Source organism: Dunckerocampus dactyliophorus, chromosome 2 (genome assembly GCF_027744805.1).
Source record: "Dunckerocampus dactyliophorus isolate RoL2022-P2 chromosome 2, RoL_Ddac_1.1, whole genome shotgun sequence".
NCBI lineage: Eukaryota > Metazoa > Chordata > Actinopteri > Syngnathiformes > Syngnathidae > Dunckerocampus > Dunckerocampus dactyliophorus.
In genome coordinates this window covers 24184389-24212331 of record NC_072820.1, presented here as the reverse complement: position 1 = coordinate 24212331, position 27943 = coordinate 24184389, and the positions used below count along the sequence as shown (strand labels likewise).

Sequence of the window (27943 nt, the reverse complement as noted above, 5' to 3'; positions counted from 1 at the left end):
CCTCTCTATGGAAGCACGACAGTGACAAGCACCTTCCAGCTCACGCACGCCACCACCTTTTTAAGATGAGGCGAGAACTGCAGGACTTCCCGTATGATATTTCTGTATTGTCTGATTTTTAACAAGAATGTCACTTTCATTAAAGACATTGTCTCGCCTGCATCCCCTGACCGCATGTCACTGTAGCTAAAAAGGTAACCACATGACCAGAAAACGCTCTGATGCAGTGCAGTTAACTTTAATAATGTATCTTTGGAAAGCCAGAATTGTTGCTGTTGGCTTTATTACGACGTTATTCTTTCAATAACATGTTTGGCAATGTTGCCCTACATCTTTTTTTAGTTTTCCCATTTTTGGCATTAAAACGTGAAACTTTGTGGTTCTATTCGACATTTATAGACACTAAAGTGTGATCGCTGAATACTAGGGGTGTAACTGTACGCCAAAATCACGGTTCAGTACGTACCTGTTTTATAGAGTTTGGTTCATTTTTTTTTTTTTTGGGTACAGTAAGGGGGGGGAAACTTAAACTGCTTACCTTTTGACACTTCTGTCAGTACATGTATTGTTATACCCCTGCCTAATACTTTGTTAAAATTGGATGTCCTTGTAGGCTATGGTGTGGTCATGCCCCAATTCCCGCCTCCCCCCTATATGGAGGCTCCAGCATCATACATTATGCCCCACCCACATGTTCAACCAGTTGACTTCAGACGCTTTTTAAACCCTGTGGTCCATCCTCATGGCCCCCTGTACCAGAACCTGAACCAGACCAGAAGGGTTCGGGTTCCTTATACTGTCCCTGTTAGAGAAACTGTCAACTCTGAGGTCCAAACAGAACCGCCACAGGCAACTTTGGATAGCAACGGAAAGGGAAGACTCCTTGTGGGTTCAGATTCAGGGCGAGGAACTGCGTCGTGTTCTCCATCATCCTCCAGTTGTAGTTCGCAAAAACAAGGGTCTGAGGTTGAAAAGTATACTTCACCCAGCAGTTGTGTAGACAAGGAGATCCAGGTCACCAGCCCCTGCAAACAAGCCTTTGTGTCACATCCTGACAAATCAAATAGGGCTGTCAAGTTATGTTGTGAAAGGTTAGACCAGAATAGGTTTGTAGACATGGACAGTCAGAAAACTGGCCGTGGTAATGTGTGGTCAGTGAGCTCTCAGGATTGCATCGTTCCTGTGTGTAGCTCTTCTCAGCAAGAGGACGAGGTTGTCAAAGAAAGGCGCCCCTCCGTCCCTGACATTTTGGTATGCTGGGACAGTACTACACCACAGAATGTGTCAGGCAATCTACTACCTCATGAGGACCAGCAGTCCTCCAGATGTGACGAGGACTATGAAGGGCCTGTTTATCAGAGTACTACTGAAACAAAGCGTGTTCCTGCGCTTGGTGATGACCACTGTACCAATTCTGCTGAGGGCACCTCAGATCGCAAGAGTGACACACTTCATGAGGTCCTCTTGGAATCCAGAAGACAAAGTAGAGCATTAGGATTGCACAACTCTGAAAACCCAACTGATCTCCAGAGCCAAGTTGGGCATTCGTTTACCAAGGTCTGTGGAGTCGGTGGCAATGAAGACAACTGTGCGACATTCCCACACAATGACACGACTGAAAGTATTCACTGGAGAAGTACCTCCCAAATGAGAAAGAAAATGAATGAATCGGTGTGGTCTGTAGAATCTCTAGCCCCATTTATCCCTAATAAGGAATGGATTTTGCAAAACGGCATGATTGGACCTGAGATGATTGCCGAGCTGAACGAGGACCCTGAAAAAGATGGGCCGTCGACTCAAAAGGACTTTTTCAAATCAGACAACAAACGGGTTCTGAGGTTGTCTTCCTCCGACTCTGCTCCAATGTCGGACAGTTGGCTTGTTTTCTGCACTCCTGGTGATCAGACGAAGAAACCACAAACTCCAAAAACCCCTGAAACGCCAGGACTGCAGAGCATGGCTCCTTTAGAAAATGAAGCCCCTGTTTGCTTACAGGTTAAAGTTACACCCCCCAGAACAGATGTGGGGGAAAATGGGTCTTCTGAACCTGTGGCTAATCCAAGCCCAAACCAGGAATTGTGTATGATTGAGCAGCAGGCAGGGAGTCCCTGCTCTGCTGGACAAGAAAAATGGTCCTCAAACCCCTTAGCAGGTGACAAAGTCCCACCTACAGCCCAGTGGACTCTGGATAAAAGTGAAGTTGTGAAACCTGACAATGGAGAAAATGGAAGCAAAGATAACTGCCAGCTGAGGAACCATCAACTTTGTGTCCCTGTGACTGATCCCAGAATGGCAGCATTATCCCCAAGCAGCATCGCACACTGTCTGTTTATCGGTTTCCACTGCAATACATTGCATGAAGCGAAATGTCCATATGAGAAGCTGAAGCCTAACATGGGGCAGAAAGCAAAGCATCCAGGTAATCTGCAGCAGAATTTTATTACCAAGTCTGATTAGATGGGTTTTCACTTGGGGCGGGGAGAATAGAAATGGTCTAACAAGTGTTGCTTCCTCAGATATCAGGAAATACAAAAATGGCAAAACTGAAGGAGGCTCAAAGAATGGGCGAATGCAGAAGAATCAGAAGAAATTCACTTCATGGAGGAACAAACGACATGGTATGTTTTACATTTACATAGTTTGCATTTTAAAAAAAAAACAAAAAAAACCCACACATTCCAGTTTTTTTTTGTTTTTTTTTTCCACGGGGATTCCGTTCCACTCTTACCAGAGAATGATGAAAATGTGAGTGAGACGCCCCTAAAATGTCTTAACACATGGTTTGCTCCCTGCCACCCCCGGAACCCACCTGCTGTGGTTCACTCACAACACAATCCAGGTTTAAGCCCTAAATAAGCCTCACAAATTAAACACATTTAAAGCTATAAAATGTATAGCTACTCACTACAAATGAATATAAGGTGATCATGGCTTGGGGAGCACACAGGATTCACCTCAACAGATGTGCGCAGGGTTCTAAACAACAAAAACCCACGAAAAGCAGCAGGCCCAGACAACATCTCAGGCCGTGCACTTCAGGTTTGCTCATCAGAGCTAGCTGATGTGCTTGCTGACATATTTAACCTGTCCCTTCCTTGCACAAGCATCTGTACCCGCCTGCTTTAAGTCCACCACCATAGTGCCCATACCCAAGAAGAGCAATGTGACCTGCTTAAATGACTATCGCCCTATAGCACTCACTCCTATTGTAATGAAGTGCTTTGAAAGAATAGTCATGACCCACAACAAAAAGAGCATCCCGGCCACTGTGGACCCTCTACAGTTTGCACACCGCCAGAACCAGTCCACTGATGATGCAGTCAACACTGCCATCCACACAGCTCTTTCGCACCTACAGGGCTAGCACACACATCTCAGAATGCTATTTATAGACTATAGCTCTGCATTTAATACAGTCAGCCCCCACAAACTCACAGATAAGCTCCTCACACTCGGCCTGTCACCCGCCCTCTGTAACTGGGTGTTTTAAGTTTCTCACAGGCAGGCCCCAGTCAGTCAGTCCACAATCGCACATCCAGCTCAAGAATTGTGTGGGGTGTGTGCCGAGTCCACTCCTATACACGCTCTTCACCTATGATTGCGTGGCCTCCCAGAACACCAGCATCATTAAATTCGTAGATGACACTACAGTCATTGGCCTGATCGCTGGTGTTGAAACGTCATACAGAAGAGAGGTGGCGGACCTCATGACTTGGTGTCATGATAATCATTTCCATCTCAATACAGATAAAACCAAAGAGATGATCATTGACCCAAGAACAAGGGAAAAGGAGCCGCATAAACCCGTTTATTGATGAGACTGAGGTGGAGAGGGTGAAAACCTTCAAGTTCCTTGGCACATACATCAGCGAGGACCTCGCCTGGTCTCACAACATCCAACAAGTTTTCAAGAAGTCCCAAAAGAGATTGTACTTCCTGAGAAGACTGAGGAAATTTGGCATGTCCACCAAAATCCTCAGTTGCTTCTGTAGGTGCACTATGGAAAGTGTCCTTACCGCCTCCATCACTGTTTGGTACGGTAACTGTACAACACGAGATAGGAAGACACTCCAGCGGGTGATCAAGACCTCACAGCACATTGTTGGGGCAGCCCTCCCTTCATTGCAAGACATTTATAAATCTAGAGTCCTATGAAGAACACACGTCATCAGGGACAGCACACATCCACAACACTCCTACCGTCAGGCAGACGCTACAGGAGTTTGAAGTCCAAGACCACAAGGCTGGCAAACAGCTTTTACCCACAGGCCATCAGGTGCAACACACGCACACACTCGTGACACTATTTATTGGTATTAATGTCTCTTCTGTCTTGCTTAATTTATTGGTATTAATGTTTGTTGTTTTCTTTTTTTTTTTTTTGAGGGGAGAATGAACAGAATAAGAATTCCATTGCATAGTATAACTACCTGTTTTACTGTGCATATGACAATAAAACTCTTGAATCCTGAATGTGTCAAACTCAGGCAGAGGGCCAAATCTGGCCTCTGCTGTAATTTAATAGACTGCATAACTGTTGGGAAAATAGCCTTGGGGTGGTGTGCACATGGAACTCAAGCAAAGTTTTTGCAGCGTAATCATAATTTTCCAGGTACCATCTACTCTGAGCACAAGCTTACATGTGGCCACAGTCCTGTACATGGCCCAATTTGCACAACCATTCTTACTAAAGGTGCACAGATTCAGACCTCACGATTAAACCACTATTGCACCCTGTCTGTACAAAATGATTTTTTTGGGGGGGGGGGTTGCAATTTCTGAATCCCAACTGTGCAGGCATCGATGTGATGTTACGTTGTTCATGCTAAATTTATTTTAGTATTTGAAAAGAACTTGACACTTTGTAACACATGTACTTTAATTTGAACAAAGAACATACTGTGTATTGTTTGAAAGTGTGACATTTGTGTCAGTGTTTTTAATATTGTGACATACTTAAGGCTATTTACCTTGCTTATTCACACCCAAAATTGACTAAATCATGTTTCTTTACTTATTCTTTTCGTTTTTGTTCCAGGTGGAGATGGAGAAAACAAATGCTGAGCTGTAGCCATGAGACATTTTGTTTTTAAGGACATTTAAACTGAAATTTAAATACTCTAAATAAATTATTCTTGGTGAACATAGTCTTAATTGCTTCAGTGTTTATTTTCTCATTCAGTGAAATGTTTCAGGATACAGGTTTAAAAACTATTGTGTTTAGTGGCATATTCAAAAGTTGCAAACATTCACTAAACTAATACAAGAGTACTTGCAGAATTTAGTGCAACACCACTTACTACATTACTTTTTGGAAAAAAAACCTTTCCATTAAACATGTAAGTTGCTCAAACATGATCCGGAAGGTTGTATTGGGCGTGTGGGGAAGATATCCCCTACAATGTTAAGGTGTAAAGTTACATATTTAAAACAAATCAGTTTGTAGTTAATATTGCTCTTGCTTAAAGGGAAAAAAATGCATGTTCTAAAAGAAAACTGCTCTGCACTTTTTGTTTTGCCGATCAGCCACAAGCCATGAGACATGAACACTTTTTTTTTCTCCTGTGCATTCTATAGATATATATTTAAAAAAATTTAAAAAAAAAAACGCTCATTACTGCACGTAATGGGACACACCGATGCCGCCAACGCCTGCTATTAAAACACCAAGGTTTTATGGTTTTATATACTGTAGAAGCTGTGGCCATGTAACGGGTACATTTGTGAAATACTAACAGTATGTTGATTTTGGTCCTTTTTATGCATTACTGGAACTTCCTTCCTGGGCGCATCGGTTTCACATAGAAACAAACTGTTGCCACGCTGCGGGCGAGTGGGTGGTGAAGCTAGTCGCTAGCCGGTGTGGCATGGCAAGCTGTCAATACCAGTAATGTAATTCAATCATACCAATGTCGCTGTAGCTTGTTTAATATGCACGTCACATTATATGCAAATTGAGCGTTGTTGGTGCTTTTTGGAGGGTTTTTTTCAGAATGCTTTATAGGTGTAAATGTTACGTGCATTCTTAGCTCAGTCTTTAATCTCTTTTTATATCTTCAGAACTCACAGAAAAGAGAGACGTGTTCGTGTCTCACATAAGGATTGTGGATGTTGGACAACATTTTTTAAAATGCAGTTTTCCTTTAATCTGTTTAGATCAGGGGTGTCCAAAGTGCGTCCCAGGGGCCATTTCGGCCAACAACTCTTTTTATTGGCCCTCAGCAAATTCTGAAAATGCACTAATATATATTACCTATTATACTAATGTAGCTTTAGCTTAGCACTGACTACATTGGATTGCTTTTAGCATCTATCACAGTATTTCAATTTTTTCATGTATGCAACCCTTGCTGGAAATGGACACCCCTGGTTTTAGACACTATTTAGTTCGCACATTAAGCTAAGATCAGATGTATAAAAGTCGTGATACAAAGATTTTGTTGCATTTGCAATAAAATAAAACAACCTGTCATAAGTCATGGCCCAGCAGGGCTATCTCCTCCAGCAGGAAGTCGATGTCCTCTTTCTGTGTCGCACGGTTGACAAACGCACACCTGAAGAAATTGACCTTCGTTCCTGTTGGCTGGTAGCCAATCAGAACAGATCCTTTCTCCATCAGTCTGCCTTTGATCTGAGGAGCGACCTGGAGACAAGTGACCAATAGCGATGTAGTAAACATTTTACACATAAGAATCAACACTTTTGTGTTGGTGTCCTGCTTTGTGCTTGACTTGATGAAACATTTGAGTGGCTGTCATGTGACTATCCCAGGATATCACTTCCCTAAAATGGCAGTGTGTCAGGTAATGAAAGCCATAAAAGCTTATTTTTAAACCATTTAACAATTTAATAGGCTGTCAAATATAATTCAACTCATCTCACTATGTCTTTAATAGGACACTATCCCTATCAGGCTTTCAGCCTTCAAATTGCTATATGTAGCAAAAATGATAAAAAGCCACTCAAATGTCACTTAATGATTTTCAATCAGCATATGTGCTTTCCTTTAAAATTTGTATGACAGAGAGAAGTTGACTTCTTTTCAAATACGGGATACAGTTGATCCCCTGCTTTTTATGCCCATAAAAATGTTTTGGCACTTGCTCCTGCTAGCTTGACATTGACGTGAACGTCCTCCATTTTGAATCAACATTTGCAATAAAAGTCATGATCATGTAATAGCTTAGATTCAGCTCCACAGCCTTCAAGCAACTATGGAGCGTTCAAGGACCGACAAAGGATTAATATCAATGCCTGACAAATCACATTATCACATATTCATAAATAAGGGTGAATGAGATGTCTTCTGCTGAAAAAAAATTGCCTTTTTTTGGAGAATATATTTTGGACCAAAAATCTGTGAATTTGCGGGGTCGTGAATGCTTCATTGGGAATGTGTGGGGTTCCACTGTACATTTACTGTATGAAGAACAATCTAACATATATGTATGTAACATCACATAACGTTGATGTTAATTAGTAGTATTTTAGAACTATTGTGACAGGCGTGTTGAAATATATTAGTACACGTGTGCCGTGTATTGTTTTTGTTATGGTATTAGTGTTCTCTCGTGACCTGGTGAAGTCTTTTGTCTCGGTCGGGTCCAGGTGGCATGCTTCTCAGACTGGGAGGAATGTACCAGAAACACACATTACTGGCCTCTGGCTGTGTAAGAAGCAGAGGACAATGTGCTCAGTAAGAAGTGATTTGAAATACCTTTATTGCTCGTGAAACGTGTACACATTTGATTTATTTTGTCCCATAGACAGGACTTAATCCACATATTTAGAATCAACTTGTGTAGCTTTATAGGTCTTTAGGTGTCTTGTCTACAAATTGAATTTTTGACAATTCTTCAGGGAATTGTCACATGGAATGAGAAATAAATGACAGAATTGATCAAGTTTCATGAAAACTGGGCTAACTTTGTGCTTGAAGACCAGTTCAAAGTCTTTCCTCCTTTGCAGTAGATCATACAGATACTCTGCATTCTCCAAACACTTGTTGACCTCCACTCCAAAACCCTCTGTTCCCTGGGAGAGACAGGAACAAGATGCATGTACAGAATGTGGAACAGCTCAAAAAGGACAAATGCATGGCAAGAGTATAGCCACTAACAGAGAGACAATTGGTGTAACAGTACCAGTCGAAGGGGTAGACATACGTGCTCTTGCTGTAAATGATAAATGAGAAGGTGTGACTGGTACTGTTTATGTACTATGAAAGTTGTTCAACAAAACCATAAGGTTGCAATCGTGAGGTCAATTCATTAATTTAATTTCATGTTAGTGTGTCAGCACTTCCACTCACTTTGATGACATTTAATATCTTTCACATTCTATTTATGCTTATCCATTCGTCCATCTGTCTATCTCCGTCTGTCCGTCCATCACTGTTCATCAATCCATCCGTCTTTCCATCCATTTGTCCATCCATTCATCCGTCCAGCCATCTGTCTGTACTCGTATGTTTGTCCATATAGTAAATGGTCTTTCACTTGTATAGGGCTTTTCCACCTCCAAGGCTTTCATATTAACTACTGATCACGCAGCATCGGGAGCAACTGGGGATTCAATATCTTGCCCAAGGACACTTTGACACAATCACGGGAGGACACCGGATCGAACCGCCAGGTTGGGAGACGACCACTCTACCACCTGAGCCATGCCGCCCCCGTCTATCCATCCATCTCTCCATCTGTTCATTCATCTATCCATTCATCTGTCTTTCGATCAATCCGTCTCTTTCATCATCCATCGCTGTCTATCCGTCCATCCATCATCCATCTCTGCGCTCATCTGTCCATCCTTTTGTATGTTCATTCATCTATCCATCATCAATCCATCATTTCATACATTCATCTATTCAACCAGCCATCTCTCCATCCGTCCATTCATTCATCCATTCATTCATCAGTCTGTCTTTCATCATCTATCGTTTTGTCTGTCCATCCATCCATCTCTCTTTGTCCATCCATTCATCTCTCTAGCCATTCATTTGCCTGTCAGTCCATCGATCATCATCCGTTTGTCCGTCTCTTTTTCCATCCATCCATCCAACTCTTCCCATCATTCATTCATCTGTCAGTCTGTTTTTCTATCCAACCATCCATCCGTCCCTTCATCCGTCTGTCCATTCATTCATTCATTCATCCATCGATCCAGTTGTCTCTTTCTATCCATCTCTCTGTCCATCCATCCAACTCTTTGTTCCTCTGTCCGTCTTTTCCTTCATCTCTCTGTCCATCTCTCCATTTATCCATCCATCTGTCCATTGATCCATCCAACCATCATCCGTTTGTTTGTCTTTTTGTCCAGCCCTCTCTGTCTGTCCATCCATCAGTGCATCTCTTTCCATCTATCCATCCGTCTCTCCGAACAAGCTCAACTTATTGCTCTGATTGGACAAGGACCGAACAAACCTTGTCTTTGCGGAGTCCACCAAACACAGGTACCCATGCATCCTCCAGTACCCTTGCAAGGGTGTAGACCTAGTCCAGTGTTCCACAACCAGGACGAAAACTACACTGCACCTCCAGTAGCCGAGCTTTGAGCAATGTTTGATGTTAGAACACAAGAATAAAAATTCTGAAAGTTTTGGGGTTCCGCTAAAACTGAACTGTCAAGATGGAGTGAGTGGTGCCACCAGTTTGACAATAAATTTTCACTCAAAATCAGATGACATCATATAATATATTACCTTTGCCTTCCACATGAGCCACAGTTTGAATACATCCACATGCCTGCCACACTGGATGCTCTTATCTCCAGTATCATAGCTCACGTCATAGAATTTGTCTTTCTGGAAAAGGTATGCAGCCCCCAACTCATTACACTTTTGCAAGAGGCCCTGTGGATGGCAACACACATAACATAAGAAGTAGAGTAAGAAATAAGAGGTTTGAAATTTTAAGATACAGTGGTACCTTGGTTAACATCCGCCATGGTTAGCACATTTTTTGGTTAACATCCAAAAATGTTTGCAAAAATTTTGCCTTGGCTTGCATTTGCCCGCTTGGTTAGTGTGCATTATGGGGTGTGTAACAAACTATCTGTGCTTACTTTGTTTACGCAGCTATCTTGAGTCATGCCCCAAGACAAAATTTTGCAATACCTATTTCACCCTTAGCTACGGCAGCCTGTAAGGCACATACAGTATATGTAATGCAATGAAGTGGGCAAAAAAATTGGACCCTTGCGTTGATGACTACTGTCAGTGCATTTTTTCAGTTTGTGCGACAAACTAAGCCACTGTGAGTCCAAAGGAGGTTGCGAGTCACAGCAACATTCCAAAGAGAGTGAACACCACTTGAATTCAAGAAAGAAGAATAACTTGTAGGATGGAATCCATGTTGCCGCTCTCGGCAGGATGTACTGGAAGCCCTCATCAACAATAAGTACCACCCTGAAGAATAACAATGTAATCAAGTGAGCTAAACTGTTGCGAAAGAAGTAACGGTGTTAATAAAACAGAGACCACAAACCATGGAAGTTATTCAGAACTTGTTGCTGTTGTGGATCAACGGCTCATGGGAGCTAGACGAAGTCAACCTGTTGTCAGCGGTGAGGCTGCTGGATCTAATACAGAAACCGCCTGCAACGAGCGAGTCTGTTGATAAATTTAAAGTGAGCAGAGGCTGGTTCGAAAATATAAAAAAGGAACAGGCATACACAATGTCGTCAGGCATGGCAAATTTTCGAGTGCCTCCAAACTTTGCGAAGGGTGTCCACTACAGGTAAAATGATGTTAAATGTCAATTTCTCCATTTCATATACAGTATCATGTTTATGGCATTGTTTTTGAATGTAAAACTTGTTTGTTTAACTTGCATGTTAAAAAGCCTTTAACAGACCTCTGTGCTTAGATTTGTTTATGCAGCGTGAGTGTAGTAACATATGAAAAAGGGGGGGATTGCCCTCCAAGCATAATCTCGTTTTTGCAAAACTAAAAGTAATGTTAAATGTTCAGATGTCCATTCATTTGTCATGTATAATTATTTTTGCATCATTTTTGCCTGTAAAACTATAATTATTGTCTATAAAATGTGTTTTGTGTTATAATTTTTGGGTGTCTGGAACAGATTAATTGGATTTACATTATGTTCTATGGGAAAACTTGCCTTGGTTAGAGTCCATTTTGGTTTGAGTGGGACCCTCTAGAATTGATTAATGACGCCAACCAAGGCACCACTGTATGCGGAAAATAAAGCAGTGATATAGTGTTTACGGAGCAATATCTTACTTTCTTCTTGATCAGCATCACAGAGCACTGAAGTGGAACGCTCATCATCTTGTGAGGGTTCCATGTCACTGACCAGGCTCTGGAAAACAACCGAGATGTTTATTGGATACTTTAATTCTGCCTGTAAACAAGAATTGTATTATCAGCACTAACTCTGTACCAGTGGCGGTTCTAGCGATGGGCCATATGGGTGGGGGGGTCCGCAACATGACCAAACCAAACACAGTATGGTGGTGGGGCTCACTTTACCGCTGTGCCTCAGCCCTCAGGTTATTTATACGGTTAAAAAATAAATAAATTACGACAGTATTTGCTCAAAAATAAAACATTTATTCTTAATGTTATATTATATTCATTATATCGCAGACCATGAGTCTCAAACATGTTATGTCACTAATAAAATGTGAAAGAAAAAAGGAATTGCGACTCAATATGAATTGGTTTAGCCTTGACTGCTAATAAGTGATGGTGCCATTATTATTATTAAGTGCCATTATTTTTGTCAATAAAACATGGAAAAAAGAAAGTCAAAGCCATCAGGTGCACAATTTGGAAAGAAGAGGAGAAATGGGGGCTAAAGATAAAGGTATAACTTAATATAGTTACAAAAAATTGTTTTTGTAAAGAAAAACTAGTGTAAATGTGTAAAAAAAAAATTGCTTTATTGCAGGTCTGAATGATCTCACAAGCACAATAATCCCTAACACGGGCTACTGTTGCGGCCGTAACCCACGGCAAGCTAAAACTCAACTCTGAGCTCTCGACATCACTTCCTGTCTACCCACCACTTTGTCGTATTTCATTATGTCTACTATATTGGGTGATACAAGTATAAAGGTGACTATAGGGGTATTATTTCATGTCTAGAGGGCACTAATAATGTTCAAACACGTATTTAGAAGGTTCTAAACAGGTTTTTTATGATCTAACTACAAAAGTATTTCATTTATGAATAAACAATCGTACTTCACGGAAATTCACTTACCATGATCGGGTCTAGAACCAATTAACTGCAGTGAAAGAGGGATTTCTGTATACTACACAGCAGGGGTCGCAAACCCGTCGATCGTGATCTACTAGCCATCTTTGGAACTTTGCCGGTCGATCGCGAGAACATTTAGAAAAAATGTATTATATCAGTGTCCTCACCTCCCAGAAAGCGACCAACGGGCAGGCATTTTGTCCACTGAACACGCCCGTACGCCTCGCCGCTATCCAGGGAGCAACCCGCAAGCCCCAGCAAAGACCCCAATCCTCAAAACCTGGCTGGAGGTACACTAGTCCACCGGCTCACCTCATACATCGACTCACCTCCTCGCGCTAGGAAAAAGGTCGAGCGAGAAAGGGGGTGACAGCGCTGCAGCCATGTGCTTGCGCACACAACAGTAATTATTGTACGTTAATAGGGCTCAAAGTCTGCCTTTGCTACCTCAAAGTTAGGGCAAATATAACTCCATACGTGCACCTCTAAAAACATATTTGAGCCACGATGACGACGCTCGTAAAGGGCTGACTGTTGTAGCGCATTGACCAGCCCCTCTCTCCACAGTCTGCATCGCTCGTCCACTACACTGAGCCAACAAGCCAAATAGTTGTGTTTTGCTCATGAAGCCGACGCCACAAGCCCAACCCGACCAAGACCCACTAAAGTAGGGCTGTAGGGGTGCGGCTCAAGGGCCATCTGCAGCCTGTGGCTCATTTGCCATTGCATCACTGCAGAAACAAAACAAAATTTGAAAAACAGCAAAAATAATAAAAATACAGCAAAAGGCTCAAATAGAAAAAGATGAAATGTTGAAACCAACAACCAATAATAACAAAGCATATATTGTGTGTGTGTGTGTGTGTGTGTGTGTGTGTGTATATATATATATATATATATATATATATATATTAGTATATAACATTTTCTCTGCATATATATATATATTAGTATATAACATTTTCTCGGCATATATATATATATATATATATATATATATAGTAGATCTTGTGCAAGTTCATGGCCAAGACCAGGGATCTTGGTCTCAAAAAGTTTGGTGACCACTGCTATACGGTGTCAAGTATAATTTGGTAGGTTTTTTAACTGATGCATCTACCGTTCAATGCCCTGTAGTTTCATCCTGTGCCTGTCTGACAAAAGCAAGCCTCCGCCCCATGACGCCTGGAAGGAGAGACACAGAATTGTCATGAGCCATTATGCACAATATCACGTAAAATCACAGTAATACACATTCTCAGTTTTCTGGCTGTGTGAAAGCATTGTTTTCTACAGTGGGGGAAATAAGTATTTGATCCCCTACTGATTTGGTAAGTTTCCACATTGTAAGCTATACAGTATACAGTCTGCCATTTTCTGGTATGTTTATTGAAACAGAGAGACAGAAATCCAAATGCTGATAGAAAAGGCGGATTTGTAATGGGTGGAGAAAACCTTGCTGGCAAGCATTGTTATAAGGCTGAGAGAGTAAATGGCCCTGTCATTTTGGTGTTTTCGTGTCAAACATTCAGATGGGTCGGTACATGTGTCTTCAGGAGCAGGGAAACCTTGCGAGTACTGCAGGATCTCCATCTATTACAGCAAAGTGTCTTGTGAATGCTTTTCTTGCTGACTGTGCTCCCAACTCCCTTGACATCATCAACCAGTTTCTCCCCTGTCTTTCTGGGCTGCTCCCTCACATTTCTCACAATCATAGATTATGTTACCAAATATGACTTCTTGTCAGAAAAAGAGACAGTGTTGTTTTTGTCAACACTAACGATGACAAAATTATTTTGGTGACAAACCTTTCTTTCATGACGAAAATGAGACGGTGACGAGCTAAACATGGCTCTTTGTTGACTAAAACGTGAGGAGTTGTGTGTGAGTTTTCATTGACAAGACGAGACTGGATAAAAATGTTTGTGGGTGGTCTATCAGACGTTCAAAATGCATGACATTTCTGCCTATTTTGCGGGTTTTATGTTATTTTAGATACGATTTTGTTTTTGATAACTGCTGTTTTACTATGCACATGACAATAAAACTCTCTTGAATCTCTTGAATCTTGAATCTTGAATCTTGAATTTTGTATTCACCTGTTCACTTTTACAGGTTTACTTTTTATACAGAGAGTAATTGTATCCCATTGTTTTTTTCTTCATCCAATTTCCAATACTTATTTACATAAATTATAGATTTATTTATTTATTTAAATTTGTTTTTGTTTTCATCGACTGAATCTGGAAACTATCACACATAGACATGACTAAAATGGGACTAAAACAAGAAGCATTTTCGTCCAAAAGACTAAGACTAAGACTAAAAATAAACTTGCTGCCAAAAACAACACTGCATAGAGATAGGAGAGAAAGTGAGGCGTCTTACATCTACATGCATCCACAGAGTGTGTCTCTGACAGATCTCTGCAATGGCAGGGAGAGGGTCAAAAGCACCATACAAGGTAGTTCCTGCTGTCGCATTCACATAGAATGGAACCTTGTTCTGGAGAGAAGAAATGTTTAATAACTATTCCATCATCCTCGACATCAACAAAAACGTAAACAATATATAACTCACTGCGTACATATTCACTCCTGATCAAAATTTATGTCCAGTCCAGTAAAACTTTTGAGCATGCTGTTTAATGCAAACAACCATGAAAGTGAAATAAGCTGTTCATCATTTGATCAAAAGTTTAAGACCATAGCCCCCAAAAAATTAAGAACGCCCCATAAAATAGAAATAAAATGTGCAAAAAAGGATGCAGTAATGAGTAGCTGCGCCATTCTTGCTAATCACCTCAAAAATTGTTTTTTTTGGTCTTTCCAGGAGGCTAGTGGGAATGTTTTTCCAGGTGGTGAAGATGGCTTCAAGGGGGGCATCCACTGTCAGGAACTCCATCCATCCATCTTCTATTATTATTCTATTTTATTATTATTATTATCTTATCAGAGGTTGGGTCGCGGGGGTAGCGGCCTAAGCAGGGAAGCCCAGACTTCCCTCTCCCTGGCCACTTCCTAGCTCATTGCAAAATGCTAATTCTAGCAATTTTTCAACCGGTCTTAAGATTTTGATCAGGAGTGTATAAAATATAGTTTATAAAAAGTGAAGTTCAAGTATTCTTCTATAGTTTTAGTATAAAGTAAGTATACTCATAGTACAATTGAATAAACTTCTTTTTGCTAAGGGTAATTAATGCATTTCTTGTTCAAGCCAGTGTAAACGATCCCAATGTTGACATTATTACCGACAGTAAATTTAAATATTTAACAAAAAATTTTAATCCACAGGCACGCAGCGGTGGCACGACACAGCGGCGGCAGTCCGTTTCCCATTCAGCCCCCCACCACAGCTTCAAAAAATCCTACGGGAAACCCTGACCGTGATACATGAATGGCCACGAAGTAGGATTCCTTGTTTATAAATGAAACATTTTTGTAGCTAGAGCATAGAAAACCTGTTTACGATCTTCTAAATATGGTTTTGAGCCCTCTAGACCTAGAGACTAGTGTAGAATACTACATATCATCACAACGTCTTTGAATGCATCCTCTGAATGCCTTGTTTTTATTTTTGTTCATTTAGCTTTACTTATGCTTGAAAATGTGTTAAAAATATGTACATTTTGCCTAAATATTAATATGTTTGAACTAATAGTAGGACTTCATTAATATATTTTTGAAAAAACGTGATTCGGCACACCAAGTGCGCCTCCATCATCGCACCCATCATTTTTGTACATAGTTTTGTATTTTGGTATTTTATATTGCTTTTGTATATACAGTCATGGAAAAAATTATTAGACCAGCCTTGTTTCTTCAATTTCTTGTTCATTTTAATGCCTGATACAACTAAAGGTGCATTTGTTTGAGCAAATATAATGATGATGACAAAAATGTCTCATAAGAGTTTAATTTTTTGGCAGTACAAGGCCATAGCTATTGATATAAGATAGGGGTGGCCGAGGGCCACATACGGAAAAATCCAAGAGGTCCTTACATTACACTATTTTGCAGGTTTTTTAAAATGTATTTTAACAAATATTTCAACTTTCTTCTTTGAAATTATTACTTTATTCTGATCATATTTTTACTTTATTACCCTATTATAACATTTTCTCAACCTAATTTTTCAAACATTTAAACTTTATTTGCTGCTTTGTTTGTTTGTTACTCTTATTACGGCTTTTCCAATACTATTTAAAGTTTATGCTATTTTTTTCTCTTAATATTATGACGTTACTCTCTTAATATTTCATCTTTATTCATGTAAAATGACTTTTCAATTTTTACTTTTTTTTTGTTTTTAATTATATTTTTAAAATGTGCCGAGGACCGTAAATGCCCCCAGGCTGCACTTTGGACACCCCTGATGTAAGAAGTTAAGTTATTTTGGTTATGATCAAGAAAACCATGGATATGGCTAGATGTCAGCTCCTAAATTAAACATCATTTTGTCCAAACAAATGTTGAGCCAAGCATTAAAATGAACACAAAACTGAGCAAAACAAAGTGGTTTCATCATTTTTTCCATAACTGTATGTAGTTATTTTATTTAGCTTATGTATATACAGTAGTTGCTGGCACCAGCATGGATCAAGCATAAATAAGACACTATGGGACCTGACAACCTTGAAAAGATTTTATGGGTATGCATTGCCCCCATCTGGCTCTCATGCTCACCCCTGACACACCCACGATTTGACAAGCATTGGCATATACAACCATATTTTTTTCATTGTTACCTTTTCTTCAGCCGCAAGAATGGAAGCCTCAAGTTCTTCTGGAATCATTTTCCCTCTAAAAAAAAGTCCATGAGAAAAGGTTCTGTCAATATGCTCCATTTGTACATATAAACATAAAGTTAAAATTGCTAATAACGCTCTGACACCAACAACAGAAACTGCTGATTATTATCTTTGTAAAGAATTAATCTTTAATACAGCTGTACAAGCGCTCATCATTTTGTGAGTGGTGGTTATAGTACTTTTTTATTATTATTTTACGTATTAGTCCACTTAGACAGTACAGGTGAGCAAACACGTCCTTTGTTGTGCACTATAATCATCATTCATGTGTGAAACACACCTTTCATCACATTTCACCACAAAGACATTGTCAGTGCCCAGTCCCAGCACGGCAGCAGATTTCTTTAATGAATAGTGACTCTGTGTGGACAAAAGTAAAGTCATTCATGTTCATCTGTCTCAATGTAGGACATCATAAACAGCCATCGTTTCTTTGTTGAATTGTTTAGCTTTGAGAATAGAATACAGCCAGCTTCTGCATGTCAAAAAAAGAACATGATTGCAAATAGAAAGTCTTTCTTTTTAGAAACTCTTTTAAAGCAACACATTATTTCATTACCTTTACCGGGATTATAGGACAAGTGTATGGAAATCACTTTTTCCAATAAACGTTTTCCAATAATATATATTACAATATATGTCACTAATGAATTATTTTATTTGTACAATATGCTCAGGGCCGAAAATAGCCGCAGGGATGTTTCAGATGTAAACGGAGAATACTGAAAAATAAGTTCTTGATCTACGATACTGGTTATAATCAACTGAGAAATTCAGTTTACAGTGAATTACCCTAATAACGTGAACCCACACCACACGTGCCAGCATGCAGGGAGAAATGTCAGAATGAGGGTGTGCACAACTCTGAGCTGAGGGAGGCCAGTGCCTTAATGAAAGCTCGATGGTAGTCTGGAAGCAGACGAGCAACAACAGTGGATCCCCACATTATTGTGCCCCCCGAAATTTGCTGATTTTTGGTATTTCTTTAAAGAAAAAAAATAATTTGGAAAACGTAATTTTTTAACTAAAACATATACGTATACAGTATATACAGTTGAAACCAAAAGTTTATATACAGTACACTATGTAAACCAGGGGTATCCAAACGTTTTCTAGTGAGGGCCACATACTGAAAAATGAAAGGATGCAATGCCACATTGATACTTTGTAAAGCAACACATGTAGATATGCTAAGAAGTTATATATATAAAAAAAAAAACTGCATCTCAGCTTTGTGATATAGGTGAAAAAGCCTATTATAATAATAGCCTATTATTATTATTATGAACTTTGGTCTTTCTTTTTACATATACAAATATTTCTACTTTCTACTTCAATTAAAAATATATATTTTCGTAATATTATAGCTTTATTCCCATGATATTTGGACTTTATTTCCATAATATTATAACTTTTTTCCCAACCTAATTTTCCAAAAATTACAACCTTATTTTGTTTTGTTTGTCATAATATTACGACTTTTAAAAAATAACATATTTGTTCTTTAATATTTAATCTCTATGCTAATGAAATGACTAGTTTTCCTCATAATATTACAACATTATTCTTGGAAAACTTTTTTCTCTTAATATTTTTGGCTTTATTCTTGTAAAATTACAGCTGTTTTTGTAAAAAAAATATTTTTTTTTCTAACTATTTCAACTGTCTTCTTGTAAAATGTCTTCTCGTAATTAAGACTTTATTCCCATCATATTTTGACTTCGTCTTTGTAACATTATAACTTTTTCCACTACCTAATTTTCATAAAATTACAACTTTATTTATTATTTTGTTTCTCAGAATATTACGGCTTTAAAACAATAATATCTCTTTTATTTAATATTTGTCAGTGAGGGTCTTTGTCCCTTTGTACTTTAGCAAACTGTAATCTTAGGTTTTTATGTTGCTTTTGGATTAATGTTTATTCTTGTATAATTACTATGGATTTTCGCTGCTGTTGTTTTTTTTTGTGTTCTTCTTAAATTATATTTTTAGAATGTGCCGCGGGCCAATAAAAAAAGCAGTTGCGGGCTGCAAATGGCCCCCAGGCCGCACTTTGGACACCCCGATGTAAACAAACACGTCTTCTTCTCCAGTTTCGGTGCAACATGTACAATAAAAGTAACGGGTTCCAGCTCCAACAACAACCTGAATGTCACTTTAAAAGTCGCCATTGTTCACTACTACCACACAGGAAGCTGAATAGCTAAAAAGTTGTGGTTGCACACTCTCAGGGAAACACTGCCTCCTAGTATTTTGGGAGCGAATTGCAACACACATGTTCACCCCACTACGAAGAGCAAGAACAGGTTTAAGACACTATAGTGTAGCTTAACAAACATTAAGACAAAAAAATCCTAAAAAAGATTTTGGTGTTGTTTTATTGGCTTTGCCACTTGACTTTTCATCCCACAACCCTTGGGTTTTTAACTTTTTTATTTATTTATTAATCTGATCTCCTTGTTTCCATGCCTGCTTGTTTGTGTGGTGGTGTAAGAAAATAAACAGCAGAGTGAAAAGTACATGAAGATGAGAATAAATGAGAAGTTGAATAAATATCTTCTAAACATAACATAGCTACAGTGTGCTTACATGTTCTGAAGTGAAGAGGGCCAGCTGAGGCAGAGCTCCCATTCCTTTTGTCTTAACTTCTGGGTAGAAGTAATATCTGGCAACCAGCATGCTGTACAGATTGGAAATTGCGCCTCCTTGAAAACCAAAAAAACACTTTCTATTAGCAAAGAGCAGCTACTTTTCCCTTTTGTTGCTTTTTATTTAATTGTATGCATATTTATTGCAGATTTTGTGTGAAAGGTGAGGGAGCAGCCCAAAGTGACATGGGAGGAGCTGGTTGATGATGTCCAGGGAGTTGGGAGCACAGTCATCAAGAAAACTATTATAAGACTCTTTACTGTAATACAGGGGTGTTCAAAGTGCAGCCTGGGGGGCATTTGCAGCCTGTGGCTGTTTTTTTATAGGCCCACAGCAAATTCTAAAAATATAACTGAACAAGAAAACTAAAAAAAAAAACAACAACAACAAAAATGGAAAAAAACAAGTCAAAATATGAAAAGAAAAATTTTGTAATCTAACGAGAAAAGTCATAGTTTTAGAAGAATAACGTATTATTATGAGGAAAAATAATGTCATTTCAGTAGCAGAAAGTTTAAATATGAAAAAAAAAATATATTTTTTAAAGTCTGAATAGTATGAGAAACAAACAAAACAAAAAGTTGTAATTTTTGGAAATTTAAGTTTCAGAAGAAGTTGTAATATTATGAGAATAAAGTAAAAATATTATGGGAATAAAGTCATAATGAGGAGGAGAAAATTTACAAGAACAAAGTTGAACCAGCCGGAAAATTGAAAAAACAGCTGGAATTTTACGAGAATAAAGTCTAAATATTAAGAGAAAAAATTGTATTCTAACAAGAAAAAAGTCATACATTTACTAGAATAAACTTGTAATACTATGAGGAAAGTCATGTGATGATGAGAAACAAACAAAACAAAATAAAGTTGTCATTTTTGGAAAATTAGGTTGGGGAAATAAGTTATAATATTATGGGACTAAAGTCATAATATTATGAAAAGAAAAGAAAAAAAAACTTAAAAAATGGGGAACAAAAGAGCAGAGAGCTAAGCTCATACTAATAACAGGCTTTTTCACCTCTATTACAAAGATGAGATGCATTTTTTTTCTTGAAATATAATATAACTTCTTAGCATTGCTATATAATAGATAATATCAAAGTGGCCCTTGCATCCTTTCATTTTTTAGTATGTGGCTCTTGGTGAAAAAAGTTCGGACACCCCTGGTGTAATGGACTGAGAATCCAGCAGTGCCCACAAGCTCCCCATGCACAGGAGACACATCTGAACACATGAACGTTTCACATGAAAACACCTGAATTCAAATATGAAATGGAAACAAATACTGGTTATAACATTTCATAATATATACCATATGGAGTACACTTGGAGGACTTCAAACAATACCTGGTGAGAAAATACCATCTCCCTCATCGTCAGACCATCCGACGATGCTTTGCATCTTCTTCATTAGGACTTCCTCCATAAGGGTGAACACAGGAGACACCTCATATGTGAACCTAGTAAAAACAAGAAGGGGAAGTGAGACAAAAAGCATTTTGAAGAAGTAATTTATTGAAAACAACAATTCAAAACTGAAATAGGCTGTTTATCAGCTGATCAAAAGTTTAAGACCACAGGCTATAAAAGCCAAAATCTGCTCAAAATTTTTTCACACTCCCATGTCCTCCTGATGGCTAAAGCTAAGAAGCTTTCTCTTTTTGAACGTGGTCGGATTGTCGAACTGCATAAGCAAGGCCTCTCGTAGCGTGCCATTGCTGCTGAGGTTGTGTGCAGTAAATCAGTCATTCTACATTTTTTGAAAGAGCCTGAGAGAACATTTCGGGAAGGATGGCAAGGAATTTTATAAAAATGTCCATCAGTTCCAGCCAGTCGATGCACTTTGTGAAGCCATCTTCACCACTTGGAGCAATGTTCCAACTAGCCTCCTGGAAACACTCGCATCAAGCATGCCCAAACCAATTTTTTGTTCTGTTTGGAGAGTTTTTTGTTATTTTTTGAGCGATGGTCTTAAACTTTTGATCAGCTGATAAAAAACCTATTTCAGTTTAATTGTTGTTTTCAATAAATTACTGCTTTTATAAATACTGCATTAATAAATGAATGCTTTTTGTCTCACTCCCCCTTCTTGTTTTTGCGTATTGTAGCTCTACTTAAAACCTCATTAAGATCCAAATGTGGAAAATGCAAATTCTAGCAATTTTTGAACTGGTCTTAAGATTTTGATCAGGGGTGTATATGTAATTTAGTATGTATTATATTATATATACATTCCTGATCAAAATTTTAAGAGCAGTTGAAAAACTGAAAAATGGGAGTGAGACAAAAAAAAATTGAGTAATCAATTTCAAACAACCATATTAACCTGAAATAGGCTGTTCATCAGCTGATCATTTTAAGTTTAAGAGGATAGCTAAAAAACAAAAACGAAATCCCTCTAAAATATAAATAAAATGTTCAAAAAAGGAGATGCGCCATTCTTGTTAATCACCTGAAAAATTGGTTTGGGCATGCTTGATGCTAGGCTTTCCAGGAGACTAGTGGGAACATTGCTCCAGGTGGTGAAGATGGCTTCATGGAGAGCATCTGCTGTCTGGAACTGATGTGCATTTTTGTAAACTTCCCTTGCCATCCATCCCCAAATGTTTTCAGTTGGATTTAGATCAGGGAAGCACGAAGGATGGTCCAAAAGACTGAGGTTATTTCTCTGGAAGAAGTCCTTTGTCAGGCGGGCATTGTGAACCACAGCGTTGCCCTGTTGAAAAAGTCAGTCATTACCCATGCAGCATCTCCATATAGCCATCTGCCATTTGACACCCCTGCACAACCTGAAGCTCCATTGTTCCATTGAAGGAAAAAGCACCCCAGATCATGATGGACCACCCTCCACTGTGCCGAGTGGAAAACATCTCAGCTGGGATCTCCTTGTCATGCCAGTAACATTGGAAGCCATCAGGACCGTCAAGGTTAAATTTTTTCTCATCAGAGAATAAAATACTTTTCAGTGTTCCATGTTTGGTGCTCTTGTGCAAATTCCAATTGGGCAATTTTGTGGAGTTGAAGGAGATGAGGCCTTTGAAGCAGATTTTTGTTCTTAAAACCCCTTCTCTCACAGATGCCGTCTGATGCTTATTGAACTGCACTCGGCACCAGTCACAACCTTCATTTGGGCCAAGGATCGTCCCGTGTCTTGACTGACAGCCAATCGAATCCTCCTGCTCAGGGCCGGTGAAATTTTTTGGGGGTCTACCACTTGGCTTTTTTGTTCCATAACCCTTCAGGATCTTTGAAGAAGTTTCAAATGACTGTTTTACTGTGTCCAACCTCAGTAGCAACACTGCGCTGCGAGAGGCCTTGCTGATGCAACTCAACTATCTGACCACATTCGAAGAGAGAAAGCTTTTTTGCCTTTGCCATCAAGAGATCATAACAGTGTGAATACCTGACATTGAATTGAATGACAATGAATCCACAATTGTGCCAAGATTTCGGCTTTTAAAGGCTCTGGTCTTAAACTTTTGATCTGCTGATAAACAGCCTAGTTCTCTTTATTGCTTTCTTGCATTAAATTGCTTACTCAAAACTTTGTTTCTTCCATGTCTTCTTTTTGCATTTTAAAGTTCTACTTAGGATGATTCCTTAAAATGCAACAGTGCAAAACGTAATTATTGCAAATTTTTCAACTGGTTTTAAAATTTTGATCAGGAGTATATCTGAGCAAATTTGCAAAGTGCTCTCACAATCTTACATGTTAGTGTTTGCTGTAGATGTCAGCCACTCGCCAGCAACACCAATCACATCAAGGCCAGCAAACAGCTGATTGAAGAAGCGAGGATGGCCTGGAAATGGAGAAGCAGTGGATAACATAACATCCATTCTTCACATTTACATCTAGGTCCACAAGTCATCTCTTTAAAAGATGGACTTATTTCAGTTTGTGAAGCTTCAGTTTGTGTCCTTGTTTGTATAAACATTGCTACAACTGGCTCATCCTCTTCTCTTGTTAATTCCGAGTTCGGGATTATTGTGCCTGTTGTGAGATCATTCAAACCTGCAAAAAAAGCCTCCTCCGGTGATCATGTCTGGTGCTTGTGTGTCTCATCCAACATTACAGTAACATTACTGACACCTAGTGACCAGTGTAGAATACTACATATCATCACAACGTCTTTGAGTGCGCTTTCTGAATGCCTTATATTAGTATTTTACGTCATTTAGCCATTTTGAAAGCCAGTTTTAAGGTAAAAAATACATACAATTTGCTTAAACATGCACGGATGCGACTTATACAGTGTTTCTAACTCCTCAGTAAAGAAAGTAGCGATTGTCTGTCTCGAATGTCCCTAAAAGTCTGTAAACGACAGCATCATCAAATTTGCCATTTCCTACATATACAACTCAATCAGAAGGTGTACAGCCCACCTTCGCAAACGCGTTGATCCAATTTCAGATCAGCATTTGCATTAAAACTGACTTTTGTAACCCAAGGCTAAGTTCCAGGTCCAATAACACTCCCTGTCTGTCTCCAGTAGCTCACTGGGTTGACTCTTTGAAAAATACTGCACTTAGCGTTTTAGCAGAGTTACATGTCAGGCGCTTAACCCGACAAAGAGCAACAAAAGGACGTTGCAGAAGCATAGTTCAGTCTTAAGAACGATACTTGCTTTCATGTCAGTGTCCAAAAGTCTCTAACACAGGACAAAGTCACAGTTGGGTTTTTTTTTTAAGAAAAAGTCAGTAGAGGGCTGTGAATACTGTAAATATAGTGACAAAGTCACTAAATTGACAACACTGTACCACGCCCAGGCACGCAAATAGGGAGCGGCCTAAAACCCTTGTCCTCATGAAAGTAGTAGACAGTGTGCCTTCAACTCCTGACAAAAGCCTACCTGTATTGATGCCATACTTTAGTGTGTCTCGACAGTCCACTAATATTTGCTCAAGAGTGTCTGGTTTTTCAGGCAGGTCTAGACTGAAGCCTTCTAGACCTTCTATGAGCTGGTGTGGGTGGTGGAAATCCAAAACCTGAAGCACGTAGGAGCAAATGTAAATAGGTACGACACTGCTTTCAAATACCTTTTAAATTCAGTGCAATACCTTGGAATTTCTCTGACATGATTTGCAGATGTAATTCATCAGTAAGTTCACCAGCTCCTGCAGAAATTTCCTCGTCATTTTCTCTCCTCCTGGAGTCGGCAGCAGGTCTGTGTACAGACACACACGTACACGCACACACGACAAAATGTGTAATTTGACAATTGAACTTTTTAAAGAGGTTTTTGAACTACACCTGGCCTAATGTGGTCTAGACGCTGAAAACACAGAGAAATGTGCCTTTTTTTTAATTTTCACAGATGGAATAAAGGTTTCACAAATCAGAAACTGTGTTTTATGAGCCTTTGGGGTCTGTAGGACAACCGAGTCAAGATTTGAGAAGTCTAGGTACAGTGGTATTTTAACTGGATCTGGTTTAATGTGGTCTAGATGCTGAAAAAACAGAGAAATGTACCTTTCTTACATTTCACAAATAGAATACAGGTGGGTGTGAGTTTTACCTTTGCTGTAGATGTTGCTGAAATCAGGCAGCGTTTGTGTATTTTCTTGGACTGATTCCTCAGACTGTTTGTCAATCTTGGTTGATTTACCTGTGACTCTTCCTAAAAAAATCCAAAGCATTCACTGTAAGACTGTTTATGCTCATGGTTTACACAGTTACATTAAAGTACATCACATGTTTGCACTTGAATTCAACATGTCCGAAAAGGAGTAAGAAGAAACAGAGGTTATACGGACTCAGCAATTACTGATCAAAGCGTCTAACGTGTTGACACAATAATTCACAAGTTTACACTTTAGTATTAAAAAGAAAGAAGAAAAATCGAAAAAGTTTTGAAAAAAATTGATAAATGAAAAAAAACTGACACAAAAAATAAAAAAATAAATAACAAAATAAAAAAAAAGAAATGTAAAAAATGGGTTAGTGAACATAAGAGTAATTAATAAATACATAGAAATTAAGATAAATTACAATAAATAAATAGAGTAAAGATAATTTAGTAAATAAGTAAATAGGTATAAAAACTGGCAGAATGTAGCTTGTGCAGGGGTGAATGTAAAAGGGAAGAACACAATAAAAAGTTCTAAAAACAAATAAAAGGTAAAAAAAATTAAGTGAACAAAAATGAGAATAAATTAAAATGAATAAGTGCATAGCAAATAATATGTTCAAATGAAGTAAAATAAAAACAGATAAGTGAATGATAAGTGTAAATAAAATGGGAAGAAAAATCCTATCATGCATAAATGCAGGATATACATTAAGCAAGAACGTATTAGTAATTATATAGTATACCGGTATTGATATTGTAAAGGCATCTTTCTTTTAAGGACACTGCAAGGGCATTTGTGGCTAGGTTATAGTGAATAATTTGTATATTATTCAAATGGCTGATGATAGATGAGCCAATACAACTGACATAGTGATGGTCAAAACATATTTTATACTATCAAATGAAAATGTACAGTACTTTCATAATGTGTCGTACATCACACTGCACTATCCTTCAGTATTTAAATCTTAAGTGCAATATTACATATTATATATATTGTTTACTGCTGCTGCTTTATTACGAGCTATCTATATAAGGGTTGTCCAAAGTGTGGCCCAGAGACTGTTTGTGAGTAATACTTAAAGATAAAATGAAACATCATGAAGGAGGATTAATGTTAGTTTGAAAAGAGAAAAAGTTATATTACAAATATTAAATGTTTGAATGAGATGTCAAACTAACAATAATAATTATGGAAATCTGTTTAACATCTCAGCATATCATCACCTACATTGGAGTATTTATAGTGTGTTTAATACAAAATAAAATAAAGATAAAGTGGTATTGCATGCATTCAAGCAATGTCCCTTTTCTAAAATATTGATTTAACAAAGCATTACAAAAAAAAAACACTGACAAACTCATTACTCTTACCTGACCGCCGTAAGAAATCCATGTTGGTGCCGGTCAATACCTATATCAGCTTCAAAGGGTGTATAAGGACAAGTCACATGAGTTACACTTCAAGAACTCGGTCCGTCATTGAAATATCTATATTTATCTATCTATATTCTATATCTACTGTATATTCTTCTCAAGTAAGCCACACAGACACAGTGGTGCTGTGAGTCTGTGCTCTGTCGGTTGTGACTACCCAAAAGTAACACTACAGTAGTGTGTTGACACAAGGATGACACACTCTCCTCCCACCGTATGTTCAGTGTTTATTGACATTGTATTTTCCATATTTCGGCAGATCACAATAGCAGCAATGTAAGTATTTCTATATCTTGACCTAATCAAACTAAATAGTCTTGTCTTGATTGTTATTTACATGACAGGATGTCATTTCTGTCTGCATGCTCACGTTTACAATTTATCATCCTCTCTCTGTATCGCGTGTGAAGAAGCGATCTAATTCATTAAATGAGACTACTTTATTTTGACTTTATGTATTATTTTGGAGTGATTTTGTTGCTTTCAATTACGTGTGAAACTGAAATGTCGAATGTCAAAATTCAGTCACACTTTTCTCGCAGAACAATTTTGAATATTTAGCTCACTTTTTTCACATTTTGCTCATGTTCTTCACATCTGAGGTAGAATAATGAAACGGTGAATTTAAATGATCATGTCCCCTGCAGTTTTTACCGTCCCAAAACAATGTCACGCTATATAAGCGGAAAACGGTTGCGGCAGCTGAAGCCTGTTTCCCTTTAGACCACCCATAAGCTCATCGATTGGCTCTGTAGTAAGTTCATATTTTCTTTCATCGCACTATTTAAGCAGTTTAAGCAGTGTAAGGACACCCCATCCCCACTCAACAAAGTTGTGTCCACCCACCTTTGAAATCAAAGTTTCATCCATGGTTATAGGTGACAAAGCAAATTAGTGTATTTTGTAAAAATGCATCTAATTAATAATTAATAAATTTGATTTTTACAATATGCCAAGGGCCCATAAAAAACGAGCACAGGGCAAAAATGGGCCCTGAGACGCACTTTGGAGAGCCATGTATTTGGCAGTCTGAGATACAAAGATAATGTTGTCATAATACAAGAATATAAAAGTGTTATCTATAAAAGACACAGGGGGGAAACATTATGGAATAACATTATGGAAGAATACCTTATTCGACAGTTAAGGTCTGCCGTACGATGATTGTGGGAAACAAAACTCAGTTGAGTTGAACCGGAAGATGGCGGCAGTAATACAGAAAGGACGTCAGCGGCAATACCCTACCACAGAAG

General features: G+C 38.6%; 2 protein-coding genes across 4 annotated transcripts in view; one reads left to right on the top strand and one right to left on the bottom strand.

Moving 5' to 3' along the window:
- Window positions 1-5110, top strand: part of buc (bucky ball) — an 8136-nt gene extending 3026 nt beyond the window's left edge. The window contains exons 3-5 of the mRNA XM_054754875.1: window positions 614-2419; window positions 2517-2618; window positions 5039-5110. Of these exons, the coding sequence (XP_054610850.1) occupies window positions 614-2419; window positions 2517-2618; window positions 5039-5064 (1934 nt within the window). The 3' untranslated portion in view covers window positions 5065-5110. The remainder of the gene's footprint in view (window positions 1-613; window positions 2420-2516; window positions 2619-5038) is intronic.
- gad3 (glutamate decarboxylase 3) lies at window positions 4915-27889 on the bottom strand. 3 transcript variants are annotated; one of them, XM_054754895.1, is made up of 17 exons: window positions 27822-27889; window positions 26628-26676; window positions 25200-25301; window positions 24742-24848; window positions 24534-24669; window positions 23393-23483; window positions 21031-21143; window positions 19624-19739; window positions 17312-17391; window positions 16969-17023; window positions 14610-14726; window positions 13342-13406; window positions 11243-11321; window positions 9701-9850; window positions 7927-8034; window positions 7577-7666; window positions 4915-6643 (listed from the first exon to the last, which is right to left on the bottom strand). In XM_054754895.1, exons 2-17 carry the CDS (start codon window positions 26647-26649, stop codon window positions 6470-6472), a joined length of 1605 nt encoding a protein of 534 aa, XP_054610870.1. In that variant the 5' UTR covers window positions 26650-26676; window positions 27822-27889; the 3' UTR covers window positions 4915-6469. The 3 variants fall into 3 exon arrangements, with proteins under 3 accessions (XP_054610870.1, XP_054610861.1, XP_054610879.1); XM_054754886.1 differs by lacking the exon at window positions 27822-27889 and having other exon boundaries at window positions 26628-26820; XM_054754904.1 differs by lacking the exons at window positions 9701-9850; window positions 27822-27889 and having other exon boundaries at window positions 26628-26820.
- Window positions 27890-27943: the final 54 nt, after the last annotated feature.

What these genes read in the sequence shown, in the direction of transcription:
- gad3 (XM_054754895.1), bottom strand. Translation starts at nt 26,649, where the DNA reads ATGGATTTCTTACGGCGGTCAG. An exon ending in CATGTCAGAGAAATTCCAAG is followed by an intron (nt 24,670 to 24,741) that starts GTATTGCACTGA and finishes TACGTGCTTCAG; the next exon opens with GTTTTGGATTTCCACCACCC. An exon ending in CTCTGTGGATGCATGTAGAT is followed by an intron (nt 13,407 to 14,609) that starts GTAAGACGCCTC and finishes CTCTCCTTCCAG; the next exon opens with GCGTCATGGGGCGGAGGCTT.